A 23,263-nucleotide genomic window follows, 5' to 3' on the forward strand; every position below is an offset into this window, starting at 1 on the left:
ATCCCAGTGTCCTGTGGACAACAATCCAGAGGTCCATCAAGGATTTCTCATGCCTCCTTATATGTGTCTCTGTGCTTCTCCATGCCTCCTGACAAAAGTTCATTGGTTCTCTCAGTCGTCCATCTAAAGTCTGTTTTTTTTTGCCCCCTTTGCCCTCTAAGCTCTTGAGGGTAGCAGCCATTAGTGAGCGGCCCTTTTGTGGTTCTCTGCAATGCAGTTATTTTCTACAAGGTGTTGCTATATTAGTTCATTCCTTTGTGTTTGGTTTCTTAGTTTATTCTTGTGTTTTCTTCTTTATGCATTTGGCTTTAGTTTATTTATATTGGTGTTAATTATTAATCTTCCCTTTTAGAGACATTTTTAATCTCCTGGTAAAATTACTTACATTCAGTGACATTCTCCACTCTCCTCTTTGTCAGCTCACTGGTATTAATTGTTAACAAGTTGCTCCCATTACTCTGGCCATGGTCCAGGTTCTGTTCTTCTTATACTGGTTCTATAAGTTCAGAGTTATTTTTTAAACCTTCATCTTGCTCATCCTCTGTTTATGTCTGCACTTAACTCTCTACATAAAAACATAAAGATCCTGTTTTATGAGTTTACATTTAGACAACAGTTCAGAGAGAGTTTGGGAGTCACGCAGGGAGTGAAAGGATTTTTAATTATGGAAAAGAGAAAAACTACAGCAAACACATATTGTGCATTTAGCCTTATTTTAATTACTGTAAAATACCTGTGTCTCTACACTATAATCCTTAAAAATTGAAGTAGGGTTTTGTGTTTGTTCACACAATCTGGGCAAATAAAGTTATTTTGATTCTGGTTCAGAAAAAGAGAGATGATTGTTATTTATCGCAGGAGACAAATGCAGAACAGCAAAAATCAAGGAGTCTAAACTATTTGTTTTCTGTTTAGTTGAAATAACTTAAATAAGTATAACACATAATACTAAAACTAAACTTTAACTAAATGAACTTAAGAGCTGAATCTTAAGTTTGATTTTAGTATGTCCAAACTCTCAGCTGCTCTCAGATTGTCAAGAAGGAGATTAAAGTTAAACAGAAGAAAACTTCAACCTGTCTTGATTTTATATTCTGTTTTTGAAAGTTGGACTTCAGCATGTAATTCAGTGAAGACTCTGGAGCAAATCTTCAGGATGTGGTTTCATTTCTTGGTAACTGGAGAGAACAAGTTAAAACATGATGAGCTCTTGCTTCATTCTGACACAAACAGTGAAAAGTGATCCAACCAGATTTTTCACACAGTTCAGTCCCACCTACACATTCCAGATCTGTGTGTTGTTACTTTCCAATGAACCCCAATCTAGTGTGGAAAATATGTCTTAACTTGTCTCGTTTCACCTCCTGACTCAATCATTTTTTTTCCCTTTTTAAATCGAATATACTGAAATTCTGGTATGTTGTAACATTTAAAACTGTACAATTCAAGTTTAAAGCCAGAAACCACAAACCTCTACACAATATACAAAAAATGTTTTATGACAGATTATTCTCTGGACACCTGTTAATGGAAGTGGAAGAGTACGGAGGAATTTTGGTGCCATAACTGAAGAGGACACATTGTCAGTTTAAAAGCAGGATTTTATGTTTGCTCTCAATAATGTTAATACTTGGGCTAATGTTATGTCACTGACATCATCAAGTAGAATAATAAAAACTTTTTTTTGGTGAAAAATCTAAAACTTTTATCAGCATGTTAAAAGTCTGACATGCTGATAAACTCTACTAAAGAGTTACGTTGTAGCCATCAACACACTATTTTTGATTCCATATTTTATCACTATTCTTGACAGAATTAATACGAATCCTTAACATTTGGCTGTAATTGTTTTTTCAGTCTGTGTAATTATTTTAATTATTTTAATTATTTCAGTCTTTGGTCTGATGTACCTGTTATAATGTATTTTTATAGGTAATGAACCATCAAATAGCCCAGGTTTGTGTTTTTGATCATTCTGCCTGAATATACACCAATACACAACAACCACCACATACAAATATTATGATTTTAATTTGCAATTAACATATCAATAAATCAGGATAAAATTGTGATTACTTCAGAATGTTCAGACAACTGAGACCCAAATAAAAATCAGAAATATAATTATCCCTTCAGTTGATTAGCCTGTTAACACCAAGTTGGGATTACATTTTATTTTCACCAACTTAAATAAAATTAAATTTTACTTTGATAGCATGTCTTTATGAATAATTTATTTTTCTGCAAGGGTTTGAGGGAAAATGTCCCAAGGATCCATCGAAGGGACCAGATTCTCCCAGTCCGGCTGAAGAGGAGGATTGTTTAGAGTCATCAAGCAGCTCAGCCAGCAGCATTCAGAGGTCAGAGGTCTCAGATCCACCATGTCCTCTTCTGAGTACTGACCTCCAAGTTCAGGAAAACCAGACTGTGGAGAAGATTTTTAGTAGCACATGTTGATTATTCAACTTTAATGTTTTGATAAATGTTCCAGTTTTAGAAATTAGATACCTTCAGAAGATCTTTGCTGGTGTGGAACAGAGCCATCTGCAGGTTCTGAACTGCAAGCTGTTTGAACTCTTTAACCTGGAACACAGGAAGCTGCTGCTTAAAAAGAAAGTTCACTTTCACAAGTCTCTTTAAAGATGCAATGAACACAACTGTCCTACAGTCCAGTACCTTCTGAGTAGCCAGTTCATTCAGTCCAAATGCCTCTTCTATGTGTTGCTTCTTTTTCTTCATTTCTTCATGTGCAACTTTAAATGTTTCCTGGAAAATTGGTTTTTGTTTATAGGAGATGCAAAGAGCAGCTGAAACTGATTATATCATTAGCATCATTTAAAAAAGATTCAATACAAAAGACATATTTTTCTATTGCTGAAGTCAGTCTCTTTAGTTTTACATATGTAAAGACAAAATATGGGAAATCAGTAAACTCACCAAACATACTACTGCTATGTAAGCCTTCAGTTAAGAGCTAAATATTAAAGTACAGTTACAAATCAAACAACAACCAAAAAAGAATAGTTTTCTGTTTTCCTGAAGGAGGAATGGGCTGTGTTTGGACACAATATGAAATAAGAAGACATGCCTGAGGAAACTGAATGGTCAGCAAGCCTGGAATGTTTCCATGAAATATGGATAGAAAACTGGAAATGCATTAAACTTAAGGGAGAACTGCTGAATCATTTGACATAATGGATAAGAGATTTGTTTGAATACATTGAAGAAATGCTTTGGGTTAAAGGTATTCCCAAGAAGGGTTTTACCAACTAGAAAAAAAAAAACTTTCATCTTTTACTACAAGGTGAAAGTCTTTCATTAAATTCTGATCACAGATCCTGATTTGACTTAAATTATTGTATCTAAGAATTAAGAATCAGAACTTCTAAACAGTTTCTTAAACTAAACTGAAAACACAATTTTTGTTCATAAAATGTTAGAAAATGAGACAAGGGCCTGATTAACCCGATATCGATTGTTATTTAAAAGTCCTACATTACCTGAATGATATCTTTGGCCGGTTCTGGTTTCAGTTTCCTGGATTTGAGCTGATCTTTGACTTTAGGCCACTCCAGCAGTTTCAGGTCGCTGTACATCTCAGTCAGTCTGGTTTTACTGACCGGGTTGTTCAAACTCTCCATACCTCCTGTTTTCAATGAAACAGCCATGCCTGCTGCCACTCTGTTCACAGAGAGTCAACAGAACCTTATATGGTTAATGCATGTATGACATTTAAGGATTTTTAGTTACCAGCATGTACTGCACCTCTTTTTGAATGATTTCAGTTCCTCCCTGTTGATGAAGAATTTACATTATTCAAGGTGTTATTGATGAAAATAAATGGTCACCTATTAAAGAAATGTTTGACTCAGCAAAAAAAAAAAAAAAAAAAAAAAAAAAAAAAAAAGATGAAATGTTTTGTTTTCAGCAGGGGAGCTGGGTGGGTTGCTTTGTATTAAAGAGCAGGATATTCTTACAAATATTAGCTTTAAAAGTTACTTACTCTTTCTTTTCAAGTTTCTCTTGGTAAAACTTCTCCATCTCTTTCATACTGTGTAATGAAACAAACATTTATGATGCTTAAAAAATATATATAATTTCCACTATTCAGTTATGCAGATTCCAATATCTTGTTTTTTATATTTATACTTTAATCCAGAAAAACATTTGTTTTTCCTTCCCTCAGTTGAACACATTCAAACATATAAAGATTCTAAAACATAACAATATAGTGACTTTTGATGTCACTATATTATATAAGCTCTTTATAATATTTCAGATTGTGCAAAGCATAATGTAAACTCTGCATTAGTCTGGACATAATCCATGTAAACTCATTAGGTGATAAAAACTGATGAACGGGTGAAATTTAAGACAGCAACCATATAGCATATGCTCAGAAATAAACTAAATCTTTTTAAACAAATTTGATGTGATGTTTCAATAAAAAATACTGAAAAAGTCTTACCCTTTCGCATTCAACAGCTTGTTGTGTTCTGACGCAGTTTCAGTCAAAAGGTGTAAACATATAAGAAGCAAAAACATAATCATTAGCTCATTTGGTTCAAGTCTTTAAAAAAATTCCTATTTTCATCAAAAAACAAAACCTTCTAAAATAACTGATTGCTGGGAGAGTTTCTCTTTTGAGAGGATAGATGTATGGATGAATGATAGATGGTGACAAGTACAAAGTAAATGAGTTTTAGCTATGACTGTGCTGCACCTTGTTGGAGTGACTGCAGTTTTTCCTTTTCCTGGCTCAGATCTGAACTGTGGAACAAGATGCACAATACAGAAATTATTTCATTTAATTCTGAGGAAACTGATCATTGACTAAGTAAATATTTGCAGGACTAACAGAAGAAACACGTCCTAGAATAACTTTTTTCGGCAGGAGTGCAAATAATCAACTTTACCATTAGTGTTTTTAGGATTGTTGTTTGATGAAATATTAGCTTTACAAAAATACTTACTTCACTTCTTCCACTTTCTCTTTCAGTGTCTTGATCTCACACTTAGCATGACTTAGCCTGTTGAATGTGTAAAAACATTAACATGCAAGAAATATTAACTATAGGACAAAACTAATTGCTGGAATATATTCCTTGTTTTAATTTAATTCCCCAAATTATTTTTTTGTCACAATAATATGAGAAATAATTATATATATTTTTTTACATCTAGAAATAATCTGTCTCTCTCTCTCTCTCTCTCGCTCTATAGGCAAATAGGCACTCTAACATTTTTTCTAATGATAATTTCTCATTTTAAGAAGTTCTTTAGTGTTATTTATTAATAACACTGAAATAGATTTGAACAATCATCAGGGTAACCTGTCATTACAGCTGGCATAGAGAAGATTGGGCCAAACCTACCCCACTACCCTCAGCAATTAAACAAGGAGGGAACGGCTACGATGTCACAGCTTTGTAAGCTTCTCATTTGCTAATTTAGAAGATTCACAAAATGTACCTCTTCTCTGCTGAGTGCAGGTCTTCCATCTTCTGTGTACAGGACCTCCTGTAATATTCAGCATTTCAGAATATTGTAAATCAATGTGAACAAAATGTATTAACTATGTTTGGACGATTTGAGCATTAAAATCTGTGGAACTGTGGAACAAGATGCAAAATACCAAAATGATTTTATTTATGAGGAAACTGATCACTGACGAAGTAAAGATCTGCAGGAACAACAGGACAAACACCTCCTAGAATAACGTTTTTAGCATGTGTGCTGTGTGATGCTTATTTTAAACAACAGTAAGATACCAAATAATTAACTTTTACAATCATCGTTTTTAGGAGTTTTTGATAAAATATTAGCTTTACAAAAATACTTACTCCATTTCTTCCACTTTCTCTTTCAGTGTCTTGATCTCACATTCAGAATCTCTTAGCCTGTTTAATGTGTAAAAACATTAAAATGCAAGAAATATTAACTATAGTACAAAACTAACAGCTGGAAAATATTCCTTGTTTTAATTTAATTCCCAAAATTATTATTTTTGTCACAATAATATGAGAAATAATTATATAACTATATATTTTTTCTACATCTAGAAATAATATCTATATATCTATATCGATATCTACATATCGATATAGATATATCAATATATCTCTCTCCCTCTCTTTCTCTAATATATATATATATATACACACACTACTTTTATATGCTACTTTTATTTTTATATGTGTGGGGTGGGGGGAAAAGCTAAAAATAGGCACTCTAACATTATTATTTTTCTAACCATAATTTCTCATTCTTCTTTAGACAAACACCTCCTAGAATAACTTTTTTAGCATGTGTGCTGTGTGATGCTTATTCTAAACAACAGTAAGATACCAAATAACCATCAGCGTTTTTTAGGATTGTTGTTTGATGAAATATTAGCTTTACAAAAATACTTACTCCATGTCTTCCACGTTGTCATTTAGTGTCTCGTTCTCACACTCAAAATATTTATAATATATACGATGTTTTTATATATGTAGAGGGGTGAAAACAAGCTGTGATATATAATAAAAACATTAAATATAATAATAGGCACCTAACATTATTCTTTTTCTATCCTTAATTTCTCATTCTAATAAATTCTTTAGTGTTATTTCAGTTAGTCGGTTCAATTCTACATTCAATGAAAGAATATTTAACATGTGTTGACTATTTCTTGACACTATCAAGCAGAATACAATAGCTTAATTAATATGAGTTTGCACCAGAAGCAGACGGCAGTTTTGAGGATAAAATCTTTAGGAAATGTAGATTTCCTTTATCTTCTTAATGAACTTGGGTAGTACGTACACCTTCTGCTGTAGTTGGAAGCCATCATGGTCTCCCTTGTCCAATCTGTATGAAATCAAACAAATTGGTGATTTAGTTTCACAAATGATTGGTTTAGTGATTGATTTACTTAATAGATGATCAGATAGTTTATCACTTACTCAGTTTCTCGATGGATGTCACTGCTGTCTTCCTTCACTCCACTGTGTAAAAATAAATGAAAAGACATAGTGTTTTGATTTAATCCTACAATAACTACGTGCGTTGATTGAGTCAAGGATGCATGGAGACAAAATTGGGAAATACGGTCTCATATTATTAATGATCATCTTTACAGTAATACCTACTCAATCGGTTGTTTGGTGTCAATGTTGTCGCCCATCTCAAAGCTGTGTGAAAAAATTATAATACAAACAAATTAGTTTTTCATTTTCACACATCAGTTATAGTTGCTGCTGTTCCCTAGCAATGTATCAGATAATTCAGTAGACACAGTGCTCTCGGTAATTATTTATAAAGTTGTGATGATTGAACTGACTTTAACCTGGGATGTGAGGATTGAGAATACCTTTAAATTGAGAATAACTAATTTTTATTTCTTTCCACACATTCAAGGACACCATGCAAAAACAAGACATTAAAAACAAGAAGTACATACAGTACAAAGAATCTAAATAATGCAAGTTATAGAGTTAATAACAGCAAAGGGTAAAAACAGACAACTGAAGTGCTAAAAAAATATATTGATTTAGATTTAACAATAAAACATAAAGAGTCATTTTGAGGACTTAGACAAAAAACCTGGTCCAGTTTTAAATTTGACTCAATAATTTGAATTTAACTGAATATAGCTATTATTGTAACATAACTTAAATAATGTGAATTGATTTTGTTACTTTTTGAGTATGAACTGAATCTGCTTGTCTTGTAAAATGCTTTGGGATTATGTTTTGCTTTCCACTGAAGCTTCATTAATCAACTGAAATTTACTAAAGATAATTACAAGAAAACATAAAAGCTGAAACCTAAATTTGATACCACTTATGAAAAAGTTCCTGCTTACTAGTTGCAATAAGCCCAATAATCTTAAAATCAGTGATTTTAGTATGCTTAAAACTACTATAACAATAACAGTTTCAAAAGAAACTGAATGGAAATACTTACTCTGAAACATCTGGGGTAGATGTTGCCATGTCAACAGATGGTCTGACAAGACACAAAAACATTATTTATTATCTCCTTCCTAAAATATTACTCTTTTTTTTGGGCAAAAGTAATTTTGTGAAAAAAAAACACCTCTACCTTCTCAAAAGATGTTTAAGGCAAAAAAAAATAAATAAATAAAAAAATAAAAAACCTCTGAAAAATTAACTAAGGTCCATATTTTCGAATGGTGATGATATGTCATTTGTATATTTTAAACACTATCTCTTCCTTTTTATTTTCACTTTGAAAACGATATCCTGTTTTTAGACACATTTATGATGTTCTATATCCAATTTGGCCAGTAGATGTCAGTATATGCTCACATCATAACAGCACATCAACGCCTTCGCAAACGCTGACAAGAGTCGGAATAAAAGCCACAGGATTGACTGCAACATAATTTAAGCTTTTTCATTCAACTACCACAAACAGAAGATGCTTAAAAAATCAAAACTAAATTAAAAGAAAGCCAAACACACTGACACATTTTAATTTCTGTATCTTACAGGATGTTTTAAAATATCCCACCCTGACAGACACAAAACATGTTTTGCTTTCCACTGAAGCAGTGGCGGAGGCAGAGGGGTGGCCGGGGTGGCACTTGCCACCCCCAACAGAGCCCTGGCCACTCCTACTGCCACCCCACTGGAAATGGTCATTTTAAAATATAATACTTATGAGATCGGCAAAGATTTGCCAGGAAAAATGTAATTTCCGACTGTCCCTGAAGGCAGCCCGATGCCCGACGCTGTTCATTGGTTAAACTGAGATGTTGGTTCCTGCTTGATCCAAAACACATCAACGGCTTTAGAGTTACACGTCCAGAAGTTTTGCAGGTATTTACATTTTACCGCTCAGCGGTAACCGCTGTTACCTTCCTAATGAGAGGCGGCACTTGTCATACATTTCTAAAAAGAAAAACAAAAATGGTTGTGCACCGCTGTGTAGTGCCTCGTTTATTATTTAGCCATGCTAGTGCTGATAGATCGTGTTTTAGACAGATTCTTTTAACATGTTTTAGTGACATGCTGCCCTCTAATGTTTTATTTCTCCCAGCTCTTGCTTGGGAGCTCTTGCTAAGAATATGTGAAAAACCATTAAGTTTTATAATGACTGAAATGTAAGTAGGCTATGTCATATGAAAGCTTTGAATTAGAACCTAACTAGTTATATTAATTAATTTTAATTAATCTATTTTTAATTTAGTATTATTTTAGCTAGCTGCAGAAAACTAAAAACTATAGTTTAAATAATAGTTAAATGAAGAGAAAAGGGAATATCTCCCAGTTCTTCTTAAAGAGGCAAAAACCAGGGCCAGACCAGGACCACAGAACCCTGCAGCAGTGACCAGGACCAGACAGAACCCTGCAGCAGTGACCAACCTGGAGAATCCAGCCAGGAGACTCCAGGCCCAAGTGCATCACCAGCGGGTTAGAGGCTGTGACAGAGTTATTCAGTAGTAAAATCCAATAAGCCTAATTCTAAAGGTTAGCATGATGCTTTTTGCATTTTTTATTGTGTCTGTTTATGCATTTCCAATTAAGTTCCAGAGAGAGATGAGGGTGATACAGATTCAGTCAGACTCTGGGGAGGAAGACAGTGAAGCAGAAGGAAATGGCACTGAACTGCCCCCACCCAGCACAACCTATTGCACACCAGAAGCACCAGTTTATTTATTTATTTATTTTGAGAATTTGTTTCTGGTCATATTCTGGGCTCTGAGTTTACATTTACATGTTCACTGTTCCATGGAGCCGTTTAACGTCTTGTTTGGTCATGGCAAATCTTTGTTAAATAAACCATTTTAATTTGAGTGTGTTTGAGAAAATATTTGTTTTCTTTCGTTCATCATTTGTATATGGACCCCTCTGATAAAGCCTTGCTCACCCTTTGGCCACCCCTTGAAAAAAAGCCTAGCTCCGCCACTGTACTGAAGCTTCATTAATCAACTGAAATTTACTAAGGATAATTACAAGAAAAACATAAAAGCTGAAACCTAAATTTGATACCACTTATGAAAAAGTTCCTGCTTACTAGTTGCAATAAGCCCAATAATCTTAAAAACAGTGATTTTAGTATGCTTAAAACTACTATAACAATAACAGTTTCAAAAGAAACTGAATGGAAATACTTACTCTGAAACATCTGGGGTAGATGTTGCCATGTCAACAGATGGTCTGACAAGACACAAAACATTATTTATTATCTCCTTCCTAAAATATTACTCTTTTTTTTTGGGCAAAAGTAATTTTGTGAGAAAAAAAAACACCTCTACCTTCTCAAAAGATGTTTAAGGCAAAAAAAAATAAATAAAAAAATAAAAACTTCTGAAAAATTAACTAAGGTCCATATTTTCGAACGGTGATGATATGTCATCTGTATATTTTAAACACCATTGCTTCCTTTTTATTTTCACTTTGAAAACGATGTCCTGTTTTTAGACACATTTATGATGTTCTATATCCAATTTGGCCAGTAGATGTCAGTATATGCTCACATCATAACAGCACATCAACGCCTTCGCAAACGCTGACAAGAGTCGGAATAAAAGCCACACATATATATATATCTATATCTATATCTATATCTATATATATATATATTATATATATACGTAGATGTATAGATATATCTATATAGATATTATTTCTAGATGTAAAAATATATATAATTATATAATTATTTATCATATTATTATGACTAAAATAATAATTTTGGGAATTAAATTAAAACAAGGAATATATTCCAGCTGTTAGTTTTGTCCTATAGTTAATATTTCTTGCATTTTAATGTTTTTACACATTAAACAGGCTAAGAGATTCTGAATGTGAGATCAAGACACTGAAAGAGAAAGTGGAAGAAAATGGAGTAAGTATTTTTGTAAAGCTAATATTTCATCAAACAACAATCCCAAAAAACACGAATGGTAAAGTTGATTTTTTTTAACATCTAGAAATAATCTCTCTCTCTCTCTGTATATATATAAAAAATTCCCTTCTCACCCACCGTGGGTGGTTCTTATCCTCTGAGCTCGGGTCCTCTACCAGAGGCCTGGGAGCTTGAGGGTCCTGCAGTATCTTGGCTGTGCCAAGGACTGCACATTTCTGGACTGAGATGTCTGATGTTGTTCCTGGGATCTGTTGTAGCCACTGCTCCAGTTTGGGGGTTACTGCCCCGAGGGCCCCGATGACCACAGGCACCACTGTGGTCTTCACCTTCCAGGCCCTCTCCAGTTCCTCCCTGAGGCCCTGGTATTTCTCCAGTTTCTCGTGCTCCTTTTTCCTGATGTTGCAATCACTTGATATTCCTACATCTACCACAACGGCTTTCCTCTGTTGTTTATCCACTACGACAATGTCTGGTTGGTTCGCCATTACCATTCTGTCTGTCTGGATCTGGAAGTCCCACAGGATCTTAGTTCTGGCGTTCTCCACCACCTTTGGGGGTGTTTCCCACTTTGATCTCGGGGTTTCCAGTCCATATTCTGCACAGATGTTTCTGTACACTATGCCTGCCACTTGGTTATGTCGCTCCATGTACGCTTTCCCTGCCAGTATCTTGCACCCTGCTGTGATGTGCTGGACTGTCTCAGGGGCCTCCTTGCACAACCTACACCTTGGGTCTTGTCTGGTGTGGTAGATCTGGGCCTCTATTGCTCTGGTGTTTAGGGCCTGTTCCTGGGCGGCCAGGATGAGGGCCTCTGTGCTGTCCTTGAGTCCAGCTTTTTCCAGCCATTGGTAGGATTTACTGATATCAGCCACTTGGGTTATTTGCTGGTGGTACATCCCATGTAGGGGCTTGTCCTCCCATGATGGTATCTCTGGCACCTCAACCTCCGTTCCCTGTTGTCTGAGACATTCACTGAGCACATTGTCTGTTGAAGCTTTGTCCCTGATGTATTTATGGATCTTAGTTGTTTCGTCCTGGACAGTGGTTCTCACACTCACTAGTCCTCTGCCTCCTTCCTTGCGGCTCAGGGTGCTGGATTTGGGATGGAACCCTCCATGCATTGTTAGTAGCTTTCTGGTCTTAATATCTGTGGCTTTTATCTCCTCTTTGGCCAGATAATTATTCCAGCAGGGTATCTGATTACTGGCAGGGCATAGCTGTTTATCGCACGGATTTTGTTCTTGCCATTGAGCTGGCTTCTCAGGACTTGCCTTATTCGTTGGAGGTATTTAGCTGTGGCTCCTTTCCTTGTGGCCTCATCGAGGTTGCCATTTGCTTGTGGTATACCTAGGTACTTGTAACTGTCCTCTATGTCTGCTATTGTTCCTTGTGGGAGTGAGACTCCTTCTGTGCGGATCACCTTCCCCCTCTTTGTGATCAGCCGACCACACTTCTCTAGTCCGAATGACATCCCAATGTCAGTGCTGTAGATCCTGGTGGTGTGGATCAGTGAGTCGATGTCTCGCTCACTCTTGGCATACAGCTTGATGTCATCCATGTAGAGTAGGTGACTGATATTGGCCCCATTTTTGAATCTGTATCCGTAGCCAGTCTTGTTGATAATTTGGCTGAGGGGGTTCAGGCCTATGCAGAACAGTAGCGGGGACAGAGCATCTCCTTGGTATATGCCACATTTGATGGACACTTGTGCAAGTGGTTTGCAGTTGGCTTCAAGGGTGGTTTTCCACAGCCTCATCGAGTTTGCAATGAAGGCTCTCAGAATCCTGTTGATGTTATACATCTGTAGGCATTCAATGATCCAAGTATGCGGCATTGAGTCATAGGCTTTCTTGTAATCAATCCAAGCCATGCACAGGTTGGTGTGTCGGGTTTTGCAGTCTCGGGCAACTGTGCGGTCTACGAGGAGTTGGTGTTTGGCTCCTCTGCTATTTACACCGATACCCTTCTGTGCCGTGCTCATGTGTTTATCCATGTGTTTGCTTATCTTGGCCGCTATGATGCCTGACATGAGCTTCCAGGTTGTGGAGAGGCAGGTTATTGGTCGGTAGTTGGGTGGGACTGGACCCTTTGATGGATCCTTCTGGATTAGGATTGTCCGCCCTTCAGTTAACCATTAGTGTGAGTCCCACTTTGTAGCAGCTGGTTCATTTGGGCTGCCAGTCGCTCATGGAGAGCAGTGAGTTTCTTTAGCCAGTAGGCATGGATCATGTCAGGCCCTGGTGCTGTCCAGTTTTTCATACCTGAGACTCTTTCTTGAACATCTGTCACAGTGATGGTTACCGGGGCTTGCTCAGGGAGGTTGCTGTGGTCCTCTCGTAGAGAGATCAGCCACTGTGCATTGCTGTTGTGGGACGCCTCCCTTTCCCATATGCCTTTAAAGTATTGTTCAGTCTATATATATATATATATATATATATATATATATATATATATATATATATATATATATATATATATATATATATATAACTTTTATATGCCACTTTTATTTTTATATATGTGGGGTGTGAGGGGGGGACAGGCTAAAAATAGGCACTTTAACATTTTTTCTAATGATAATTTCTCATTTTAAGAAGTTCTTTAGTGTTATTTATTAATAACACTGAAATAGATTTGAACAATCATCAGGGTAACCTGTCATTACAGCTGGCATAGAGAAGATTGGGCCAAACCTACCCCACTACCCTCAGCAATTAAACAAGGAGGGAACGGCTACGATGTCACAGCTTTGTAAGCTTCTCATTTGCTAATTTAGAAGATTCACAAAATGTACCTCTTCTCTGCTGAGTGCAGGTCTACCATCTTCTGTGTACAGGACCTCCTGTAATATTCAGCATTTCAGAATATTGTAAATCAATGTGAACAAAATGTATTAACTATGTTTGGACGATTTGAGCATTAAAATCTGTGGAACTGTGGAACAAGATGCAAAATACCAAAATGATTTTATTATGAGGAAACTGATCACTGACGAAGTAAAGATCTGCAGGAACAACAGGACAAACACCTCCTAGAATAACGTTTTTAGCATGTGTGCTGTGTGATGCTTATTTTAAACAACAGTAAGATACCAAATAATTAACTTTTACAATCATCGTTTTTAGGAGTTTTTGATGAAATATTAGCTTTACAAAAATACTTTCTCCATTTCTTCCACTTTCTCTTTCAGTGTCTTGATCTCACATTCAGAATCTCTTAGCCTGTTTAATGTGTAAAAACATTAAAATGCAAGAAATATTAACTATAGTACAAAACTAACAGCTGGAAAATATTCCTTGTTTTAATTTAATTCCCAAAATTATTATTTTTGTCACAATAATATGAGAAATAATTATATAACTATATATTTTTCTACATCTAGAAATAATATCTATATATCTATATCGATATCTACATATCGATATAGATATATCAATATATCTCTCTCCCTCTCTTTCTCTAATATATATATATATATATATATACACACACTACTTTTATATGCTACTTTTATTTTTATATGTGTGGGGTGGGGGGAAAAGCTAAAAATAGGCACTCTAACATTATTATTTTTTCTAACCATAATTTCTCATTCTTCTTTAGACAAACACCTCCTAGAATAACTTTTTTAGCATGTGTGCTGTGTGATGCTTATTCTAAACAACAGTAAGATACCAAATAACCATCAGCGTTTTTTAGGATTGTTGTTTGATGAAATATTAGCTTTACAAAAATACTTACTCCATGTCTTCCACGTTGTCATTTAGTGTCTCGTTCTCACACTCAAAATATTTATAATATATACGATGTTTTTATATATGTAGAGGGGTGAAAACAAGCTGTGATATATAATGAAAACATTAAATATAATAATAGGCACCTAACATTATTCTTTTTCTATCCTTAATTTCTCATTCTAATAAATTCTTTAGTGTTATTTCAGTTAGTCGGTTCAATTCTACATTCAATGAAAGAATATTTAACATGTGTGACTATTTCTTGACACTATCAAGCAGAATACAATAGCTTAATTAATATGAGTTTGCACCAGAAGCAGACGGCAGTTTTGAGGATAAAATCTTTAGGAAATGTAGATTTCCTTTATCTTCTTAATGAACTTGGGTAGTACGTACACCTTCTGCTGTTGTTGGAAGCCATCATGGTCTCCCTTGTCCAATCTGTATGAAATCAAACAAATTGGTGATTTAGTTTCACAAATGATTGGTTTAGTGATTGATTTACTTAATAGATGATCAGATAGTTTATCACTTACTCAGTTTCTCGATGGATGTCACTGCTGTCTTCCTTCACTCCACTGTGTAAAAATAAATGAAAAGACATAGTGTTTTGATTTAATCCTACAATAACTACGTGCGTTGATTGAGTCAAGGATGCATGGAGACAAAATTGGGAAATACGGTCTCATATTATTAATGATCATCTTTACAGTAATACCTACTCAATCGGTTGTTTGGTGTCAATGTTGTCGCCCATCTCAAAGCTGAGTGAAAAAAATTATAATACAAACAAATTAGTTTTTCATTTTCACACATCAGTTATAGTTGCTGCTGTTCCCTAGCAATGTATCAGATAATTCAGTAGACACAGTGCTCTCGGTAATTATTTATAAAGTTGTGATGATTGAACTGACTTTAACCTGGGATGTGAGGATTGAGAATACCTTTAAATTGAGAATAACTAATTTTTATTTCTTTCCACACATTCAAGGACACCATGCAAAAACAAGACATTAAAAACAAGAAGTACATACAGTACAAAGAATCTAAATAATGCAAGTTATAGAGTTAATAACAGCAAAGGGTAAAAACAGACAACTGAAGTGCTAAAAAAATATATTGATTTAGATTTAACAATAAAACATAAAGAGTCATTTTGAGGACTTAGACAAAAAACCTGGTCCAGTTTTAAATTTGACTCAATAATTTGAATTTAACTGAATATAGCTATTATTGTAACATAACTTAAAATAATGTGAATTGATTTTGTTACTTTTTGAGTATGAACTGAATCTGCTTGTCTTGTAAAATGCTTTGGATTATGTTTTGCTTTCCACTGAAGCTTCATTAATCAACTGAAATTTACTAAAGATAATTACAAGAAAAACATAAAAGCTGAAACCTAAATTTGATACCACTTATGAAAAAGTTCCTGCTTACTAGTTGCAATAAGCCCAATAATCTTAAAATCAGTGATTTTAGTATGCTTAAAACTACTATAACAATAACAGTTTCAAAAGAAACTGAATGGAAATACTACTCTGAAACATCTGGGGTAGATGTTGCCATGTCAACAGATGGTCTGACAAGACACAAAAACATTTATTATCTCCTTCCTAAAATATTACTCTTTTTTTTTGGGCAAAAGTAATTTGTGAAAAAAAAAAACACCTCTACCTTCTCAAAAGATGTTTAAGGCAAAAAAAAAAAAAAAATAAAAAAAATAAAAAACCTCTGAAAAATTAACTAAGGTCCATATTTTCGAATGGTGATGATATGTCATTTGTATATTTTAAACACTATCTCTTCCTTTTTATTTCACTTTGAAAACGATGTCCTGTTTTTAGACACATTTATGATGTTCTATATCCAATTTGGCCAGTAGATGTCAGTATATGCTCACATCATAACAGCACATCAACGCCTTCGCAAACGCTGACAAGAGTCGGAATAAAAGCCACAGGATTGACTGCAACATAATTTAAGCTTTTTCATTCAACTACCACAAACAGAAGATGCTTAAAAAATCAAAACTAAATTAAAAGAAAGCCAAACACACTGACATATTTTAATTTCTGTATCTTACAGGATGTTTTAAAATATCCCACCCTGACAGACACAAAACATTTTCTCAGTTAATGGTTTTATCAGACAATAAGAAATTTAACTGACTTGACTTTCCTACATACTATTCAACTTTCTCTTTTAAAGTCAGATAAAATCAGATACGATTCTGCATCAGATTTAATTTAGCACTCCTGTTTGTGTTTAAGCAATTCTCTTTGTATTAGTTTGAAGTTTTATTTTATTCTGTCTTACCTTCAAAATCACAAGTGCAGAAAACAGCAGGTCTGATGTTTGACTTGTTGCGCCTCAGACTGAAGAACGGCTGATAAATGTGTTGCTTATCAATCGATCTTTCACGTGCTTCACTTCAACTTGCTGCACCTGTCAGCCCAAAGGCAGCAGCATATTAACAACAGTCATTCTCTCACTTTGTGTTGATTAATTCATACATAGTCTACAAAAATTACCATATCTAGTACAGTGGATTAGCGCAGTGGTTTCATTTTCATTAATTTGTATTTGAGTCAAATTGCTAAATATACAACAAAGCCATTGTTGTCTCTTTCTAATAGGAAAAAATAGAAAGCCTTGAGTCATTTTCTTTTTCTTCAAAAATAGACTTTGCTTTGTTTGGTCCATCACATAAAATTTGATTTACTCCTTGAACTGAGAAAGTTCAAGAAGTAGGAATTTTCTTGCAAAGGACAACATATTCAATTTATCTGCTATTAACTTTCCAAATTAGACAATAGTTGATTAATACAACAATTCCTGTCTGCACATTGTCCAAACGTTGTATGTCTTGCAACATACAACGTTTATTTGCATTTTATTAGGTTATGTAGCATCAAAGACTTTCAGAAATCTTACATCTTGTACAATTAATCACTCTTTGAAAAACTTGTAATTATACATAATAAAACTATGTATTGTGTACAGTGTGATTTTGCAGCTGTTCAAATGCATCATGACCTTGAAGACTCCATGAAGCTATTTATTTTAAATGACTGTGAAATTATGTCAAGTAATGCTCTTTAAAGTGAAATAAATTTTAATACTTTTTCAGAAATCAGTGAGCCTTTTAAACGACCCATAATTACATCCTAACACATGACTTAATTAAATACATTCAAAGTCATTCAATAACTTTTGAATGTGACTAACTGGACTTTTATGCATTTATCCATTATAAAAAATACAGAGTTATATCAACAACACTATTAATTAGATAGTAAATGATTCTGTTAGTGATCAGATGAAATATCATCAAATGTCAGGGTCAATGTGCTGCGAATGAGAATTGTTAGATTTTGTAACACTTAAATTTCCTTCATTCTGAATTAAAAACTATGCAACTGAGGCTCATTGATTGAAGAAAACATGTTACTCACTCCCACTTGATTATGGACAGATTTTAAACTGACTGTGCAAATGGATTTTATTCATGTTTGCTATGTGAGGTGCCCTATTTTGGGGTCTTCATAAGAGTCTGTACCTCACCTATCCTGAAGAGCCTGAATTTTAAATGAACACAATTACACCACATAAATACAACATCTTTATTTTGTTAACTTTAGCACAATAAGATATGATGGATATAATATTTCAGAAGAAAACAAGAAAATACAATTGTTATTTCATAGGTAATTCACAAATAACATTAATATTTTCCTAAATCAATTTCTTTACTGGTGATTTATGTTTTATTTCCTCACTCTTTGGATTTTACAAATTTAAAAAAATTTTAACTCAAAGCTTTTACAAAGTAATTAATTAGTGGAGTACAATAGAAGAGTATATTAAAAGATATTAAATCAGACATTTGTGATTTGTTGACAGTTACACCACTGTTCAAGCATCAAAACCAAAGACTAGAATAAAAACCTAAACTAAATGAAAGTTTGAACAAAGAACTTGAAAGGATTTGAAGTTTTAAAAACTTTTAAGTGGATTATTCTCAGAAAAATTGATTATTGTGATTTCACAAATCAATCCCACTTCATGTTTCTTAATCCTGTACAACAACAGTTGGGGCATGTACAAACTTGCGGCTTTTATTCTCGTGCCCTTGGTCATGAAGTCAATCTTAATTGATCCCTTTTTCAGAGAAGCTTTATCTGTGGCTGTGGCAGTTATCTCTGCAGCTCCAAAGCTGATATCCAGCCTGACTGTACGATTCTTGCCTCCAGCAGTGTCAGGCATCTCAACAATGAATGATCCAGCTTCATCAACTCCCCAGTCATCTACATACATTGCATCTTTTCTTTCCGTTTGATAAAATCTCAGATTCATTGATGTCTGGTCCGATCGTATCGGACAAAAGAAGAACTTTCTGGTTTCATTCCACATCACATCTTCTCCCTCTTCCACCAGTACATCTAATAGATCACTACAATAGTCTACTCCCTCTGCTTTGAATCTCTTCTCTTCCTTATGCTTTGTCTTACTGAAGACGTGAGACACTGCTATGCCATAAGTGAAAGCACTTTTGCGAGACGCTAACACCTCTGGGTTTTTTCCAAACTGCACAGCCCCGTTTACAATTGCCTCTTGGGCCCTGTGGGGACACAGAATTTTGCACTGACCACCAAACTGATCCATAATGTGCTTACGCAGGATTTGGCTCTGAGCGTAACCCCCCACCAACAGAATGAACTCAATTTTAAAATCTTGATTCAGGATTTCTCTGATACTCTGACTGATGCCCTGCAGACTCTGATCAAAAAAGACCTCAGTTTCTCTCGAGAGATTTTGATAGATCCATCATCCCAAGATGCGCCCTTCACACTCTCAAATAATTTTTCTACATCTTTATTTTCCTGAGCTAGTTTTCCCAGATTAAATGGGCAGGTAATCTGAACATCCTCATCTACCTGTTTGAGACGGGTAAAGTCATACATCATTTTCTGAACTTCACTTGGATACTTTTCTTCATATTCATCCCAGATCCCATCACAGAATATCTCTCTGAGAAATTCTTTGAACTTTCTGTCTACATTTTGTCCTCCCAGGTCGTTTCCAGAGGCTTTGTGCAGCTCCTTCAGGGCTCCTCCTTCCAGGACTTCATGAACAGTGATGTCAATGGTTCCACCTGCAGCAAAAAGTATAGTAGGTAAAATTGTTTTTCTACAGTTTATGTGCTGTCATCCTTAATGGTTCAAGAAATCTCTTTAAGCTGATATGACAACAAAGTTGTTATAAAATGTTAGACTAGTTTATTATAATGTTTGGAGACATATTCTCAGTGTAAGTTGCAAACATTACCTCCACAGTCAACAACAATGTACTGAGTTCCTGGAGTTTGATCCAGTGAGTCTCTGCTGTGGTTCTGAGTGATGAATCCATCAGATGGAAGCTTCTTACACCAGACTGAAGCAGCTTCTGGTTCCAATGCAATGACCAGTTTATTCTCTGTTCCTTCTGATACAATACCTGCCTGAAAGAGGAATATAATATAATATAAATCTGAACATTTTGGAACTTTGTTGTTCTCTGTAGCTGTGTTTCCATGACAATTATGAGCAAATCTTTGTCAATATCCTGATGTTAAATGTGCAATTATGGTGTTTCCATTAAAGAAATTAAGTGAAATTAACAGTTTGAAATGCCTTGTTATTGAAAGGTGCTATACAAATAATATGTGTTTGTTTGATAAGCTTGTTCAAGCGATAACTCAGAGGTCATGGGGGCAGCAAATATAAACACTTATATGTGACATATTTATAGTTCAGCCATGGCCGAAGCACTCATCACCTATCAGCCATCAGAGGAAATTTCCTCAGGCGTTGGAGTGAGTTATACTTGGGAGTGACTATATGTAAGATGTGAGATGACTTCATGTGATGCCAGCGAGTATTGTCCAAGGAGGCCAGTGTCTACAAGTAAGAGTCATGCTGCTGTATGCAAACTGGCATATTGCTAAAAAGGCTGTTAATGCCATTTATGTAAAAAAAAAAAATTATTAGCCTGTTTCCATTAAGTGAATTTAGTTTTGTAATTCCATTTTTGTGGTCAATGGAAACACAGCTTATGATAGCTGATGTTACCTGAGTTGCAGCTTCTCTCATGAACTGCTTAGCTGAAGGATCCCAGATGGCAGGAACCGTCAGGACCCAGGTGAAGTCAGAAGCCATGAACTCTGTCAGTCGTGTTGTGGAACTGATGGTAGTCAGAGCATCATCCTTCAGGAATCTCAGGGATTCAGAGAAAACTTTCAGAGCTGTCATTTCCTTCCCATTGGCTGCTTTTACTTTCACATCCCTGGTAAGTTCCTGAAGATATTCAATAACAAGTTTGCTCACATATGACATGCTTATTTGCATGCACCACACACTCAATAGACAGTAAAGTGTGAAAATCCAAACTGTTTGTACTTACCCTACCATAGAGAGCCATCTTAAAATCTTCAAAGAAATAATGATTCTTTGCATCTTCTCCACGCATGTTGATATATGCTTCTTTGGCTTCATAGCCAAACTTCAAAAATTCTTCATGTTCATCAAACAGGATGCTGGTGGGAGTCTTTGGGGTGTCCAGCCCAAGCTCTTTTCCCCACTTTTTTAAAATAGGATCAATTTCTTCATCTCCTGCTGTTATGTTGTAAGCGTAGCCACTGTACGCAGTGCCAAAGTCTATTGCTATTATGAAGCTTTCACCCATTTTGAAACAGCTCAAAGTTTCGCAATGCAAAATAGATGGCAGTGTCAGTGAGCACCTTTCAGATGGCATTTATTCACTTTGTTCATGGAAGCTCCTCCCCCTGATCCACCTCTAAATTCCTACATTGTTGAAATAAACGATAATAAATAGAAAAAAAATTGGGTAAAGGATTATCTTTATTGTTAATAGGGTATGCATACTAATTCATTGTTGAAATAGGCAATAAAAAAATCCCCACATATTTGGAATACTGAACAGCAAAATTATGTAAATATAAGGATTAGGCACTCAGCATACAGAAAAAATGATAACATTAAAATTTAATCTTGTTATTTTTGCAGATGGGTAACAGATTAATACACTAGTCTCAACCTAGACAAGGGTACTTTCATTTTCTTTCATTTTCTCAAACAAATTTACCATCACAGGATCTGCTGATATAAAACATCAATACAGACTGATATTAAAAGTTAATTTAAAAGTAAATTTTTACAAGCAAATATACCGAATTTGATCAAGTTCTGTTAAGTGACGTTCCCATTGGAGGCACTGTGTCATCAGATCTCAGAAATGCCAGCTGAGGTCACAGTTCAAGTTTCCTTCAAGATTAAATATGTTCTCAGCACAAGTCAAAAATGGATGCACTGGTTGCTGAAACTGCTAAAGTTTGCATAAGATTGTTTAAGAACTGAACAGAGCACTCAGACATGTCAGGCGATCACTGACTTGCTCTTCCAACATGTTTTTAACAAGAACTCGTTAAAATGTCATTAACCTGCATCTTGTTTACTTCCTTTGCTTTGTTGTACACTGGAAAAAAAAAAAAAAAAGGATTCCATAGCTGTCGTGTTTGCGCGTGCAGTCAACCGGAGTTGGAGCCACTGTTACTGGCATTCTTAGATGATATGCTTAGAGGAAGTTCTTAAATTAGAGTGGATTGTCTATTCAAATCATTGTTCTTAATCAATTCAAACTTGATTTTAATCTTGTAGACTGGATTTTAGATTATTTTTTAACAGACAGATCTGTGCCTCGGAGTTATCGACACTTGTTTTTCCAATGAGCTGAAGTCTTCTACTGACTCACTATGGGTTGTTGTCTTTTCCTGGTTTCGTATGACTGTCAGAGTACAAGGCTAATAGACATTTCATTAGATACGCGGATGATACATTGATTGTTAGTCTTCTTGAATCTGTCATGAAGACTAACATGACAGTCTTCATGACATGTTAGTCATGTCAGATGCTGGGGATTCCAGGTTGGAATGAAAAGACGATGTTTCAATGGTAATGTCAGCAACAAAATCCAAAATCCAGGCAGCACAGATTGAGTAGAAGGTTAAGAGCTCTCAATCTGGAAGCAACTCATGACAATAAACAACTGACGGCAGAACAGACATAAAACCAGACAGATACGACCAGGACCCGATGAACAACAAGGAACACAGGTGGGATTAAATACACAGGGAGACAATCAGGGGAAACGAGAGACAGGTGTCTCAAGGGGGAGATGGGACAACACAGAGATTCCACAAAAACACAGAAGAAAAATAAACACAGAATCCTTGAGTCCTTCTTCATGATGAGCATCACTATGGGACAGTTCTGGATGAGTTTGTTATCTGGTGTAATGAATCATTTTTAAATGAAAACTCAATAGTCTGAAAACTAAGAAATTATAATTTACTTTTGGAAATCATCACACCATCCGCACCAACAGTAGTAAATGGAAGTGCTGTTGAATTGGTGGACAATTACTTAACATTTTGGGATTGTTCTTGATAATAACACATTTTTTTAAATCACTGCAAAAAGATTCAACAAAGCGTATTCTCGTTTTTTACTTTTAGTGTTTGACCAAGAGTCAAGCTCGGTCAAATACTGAGCATCAATCAAAGGAGTTATCTGTAGACAATTTAA

At 35.1% G+C, this 23,263-nt stretch overlaps 1 protein-coding gene and 1 pseudogene across 3 annotated transcripts; both read right to left on the reverse strand.

Moving 5' to 3' along the window:
• Positions 1–2,012: 2,012 nt before the first annotated feature.
• On the reverse strand, positions 2,013–16,997 carry LOC129374546 (tropomyosin-2-like). Of its 3 annotated transcripts, XM_055053016.1 has the most exons (22): positions 16,938–16,997; positions 16,159–16,200; positions 15,341–15,382; positions 15,155–15,196; positions 15,015–15,059; positions 13,676–13,723; positions 10,128–10,169; positions 7,951–7,992; positions 7,134–7,175; positions 6,948–6,989; positions 6,808–6,852; positions 5,844–5,900; positions 5,473–5,520; positions 4,974–5,030; positions 4,724–4,770; positions 4,469–4,496; positions 4,004–4,051; positions 3,766–3,792; positions 3,501–3,681; positions 2,677–2,766; positions 2,509–2,583; positions 2,013–2,425 (listed from the first exon to the last, which is right to left on the reverse strand). In XM_055053016.1, exons 2-22 carry the CDS (start codon positions 16,185–16,187, stop codon positions 2,234–2,236), a joined length of 1,269 nt encoding a protein of 422 aa, XP_054908991.1. In that variant the 5' UTR covers positions 16,188–16,200; positions 16,938–16,997; the 3' UTR covers positions 2,013–2,233. The 3 variants fall into 3 exon arrangements, with proteins under 3 accessions (XP_054908991.1, XP_054908992.1, XP_054908993.1); XM_055053017.1 differs by lacking the exon at positions 13,676–13,723; XM_055053018.1 differs by lacking the exons at positions 10,128–10,169; positions 13,676–13,723; positions 15,015–15,059; positions 15,155–15,196; positions 15,341–15,382.
• A 1,266-nt stretch (positions 16,998–18,263) lies between these two features.
• Positions 18,264–21,373, reverse strand: LOC129374547 (heat shock 70 kDa protein 12A-like; annotated as a pseudogene).
• Between the last annotated feature and the right edge of the window lie 1,890 nt (positions 21,374–23,263).

Source organism: Poeciliopsis prolifica, unplaced genomic scaffold (assembly GCF_027474105.1).
Source record: "Poeciliopsis prolifica strain line A6 unplaced genomic scaffold, Auburn_PproV2 SCAFFOLD036, whole genome shotgun sequence".
Taxonomy (NCBI): Eukaryota; Metazoa; Chordata; class Actinopteri; order Cyprinodontiformes; family Poeciliidae; genus Poeciliopsis; species Poeciliopsis prolifica.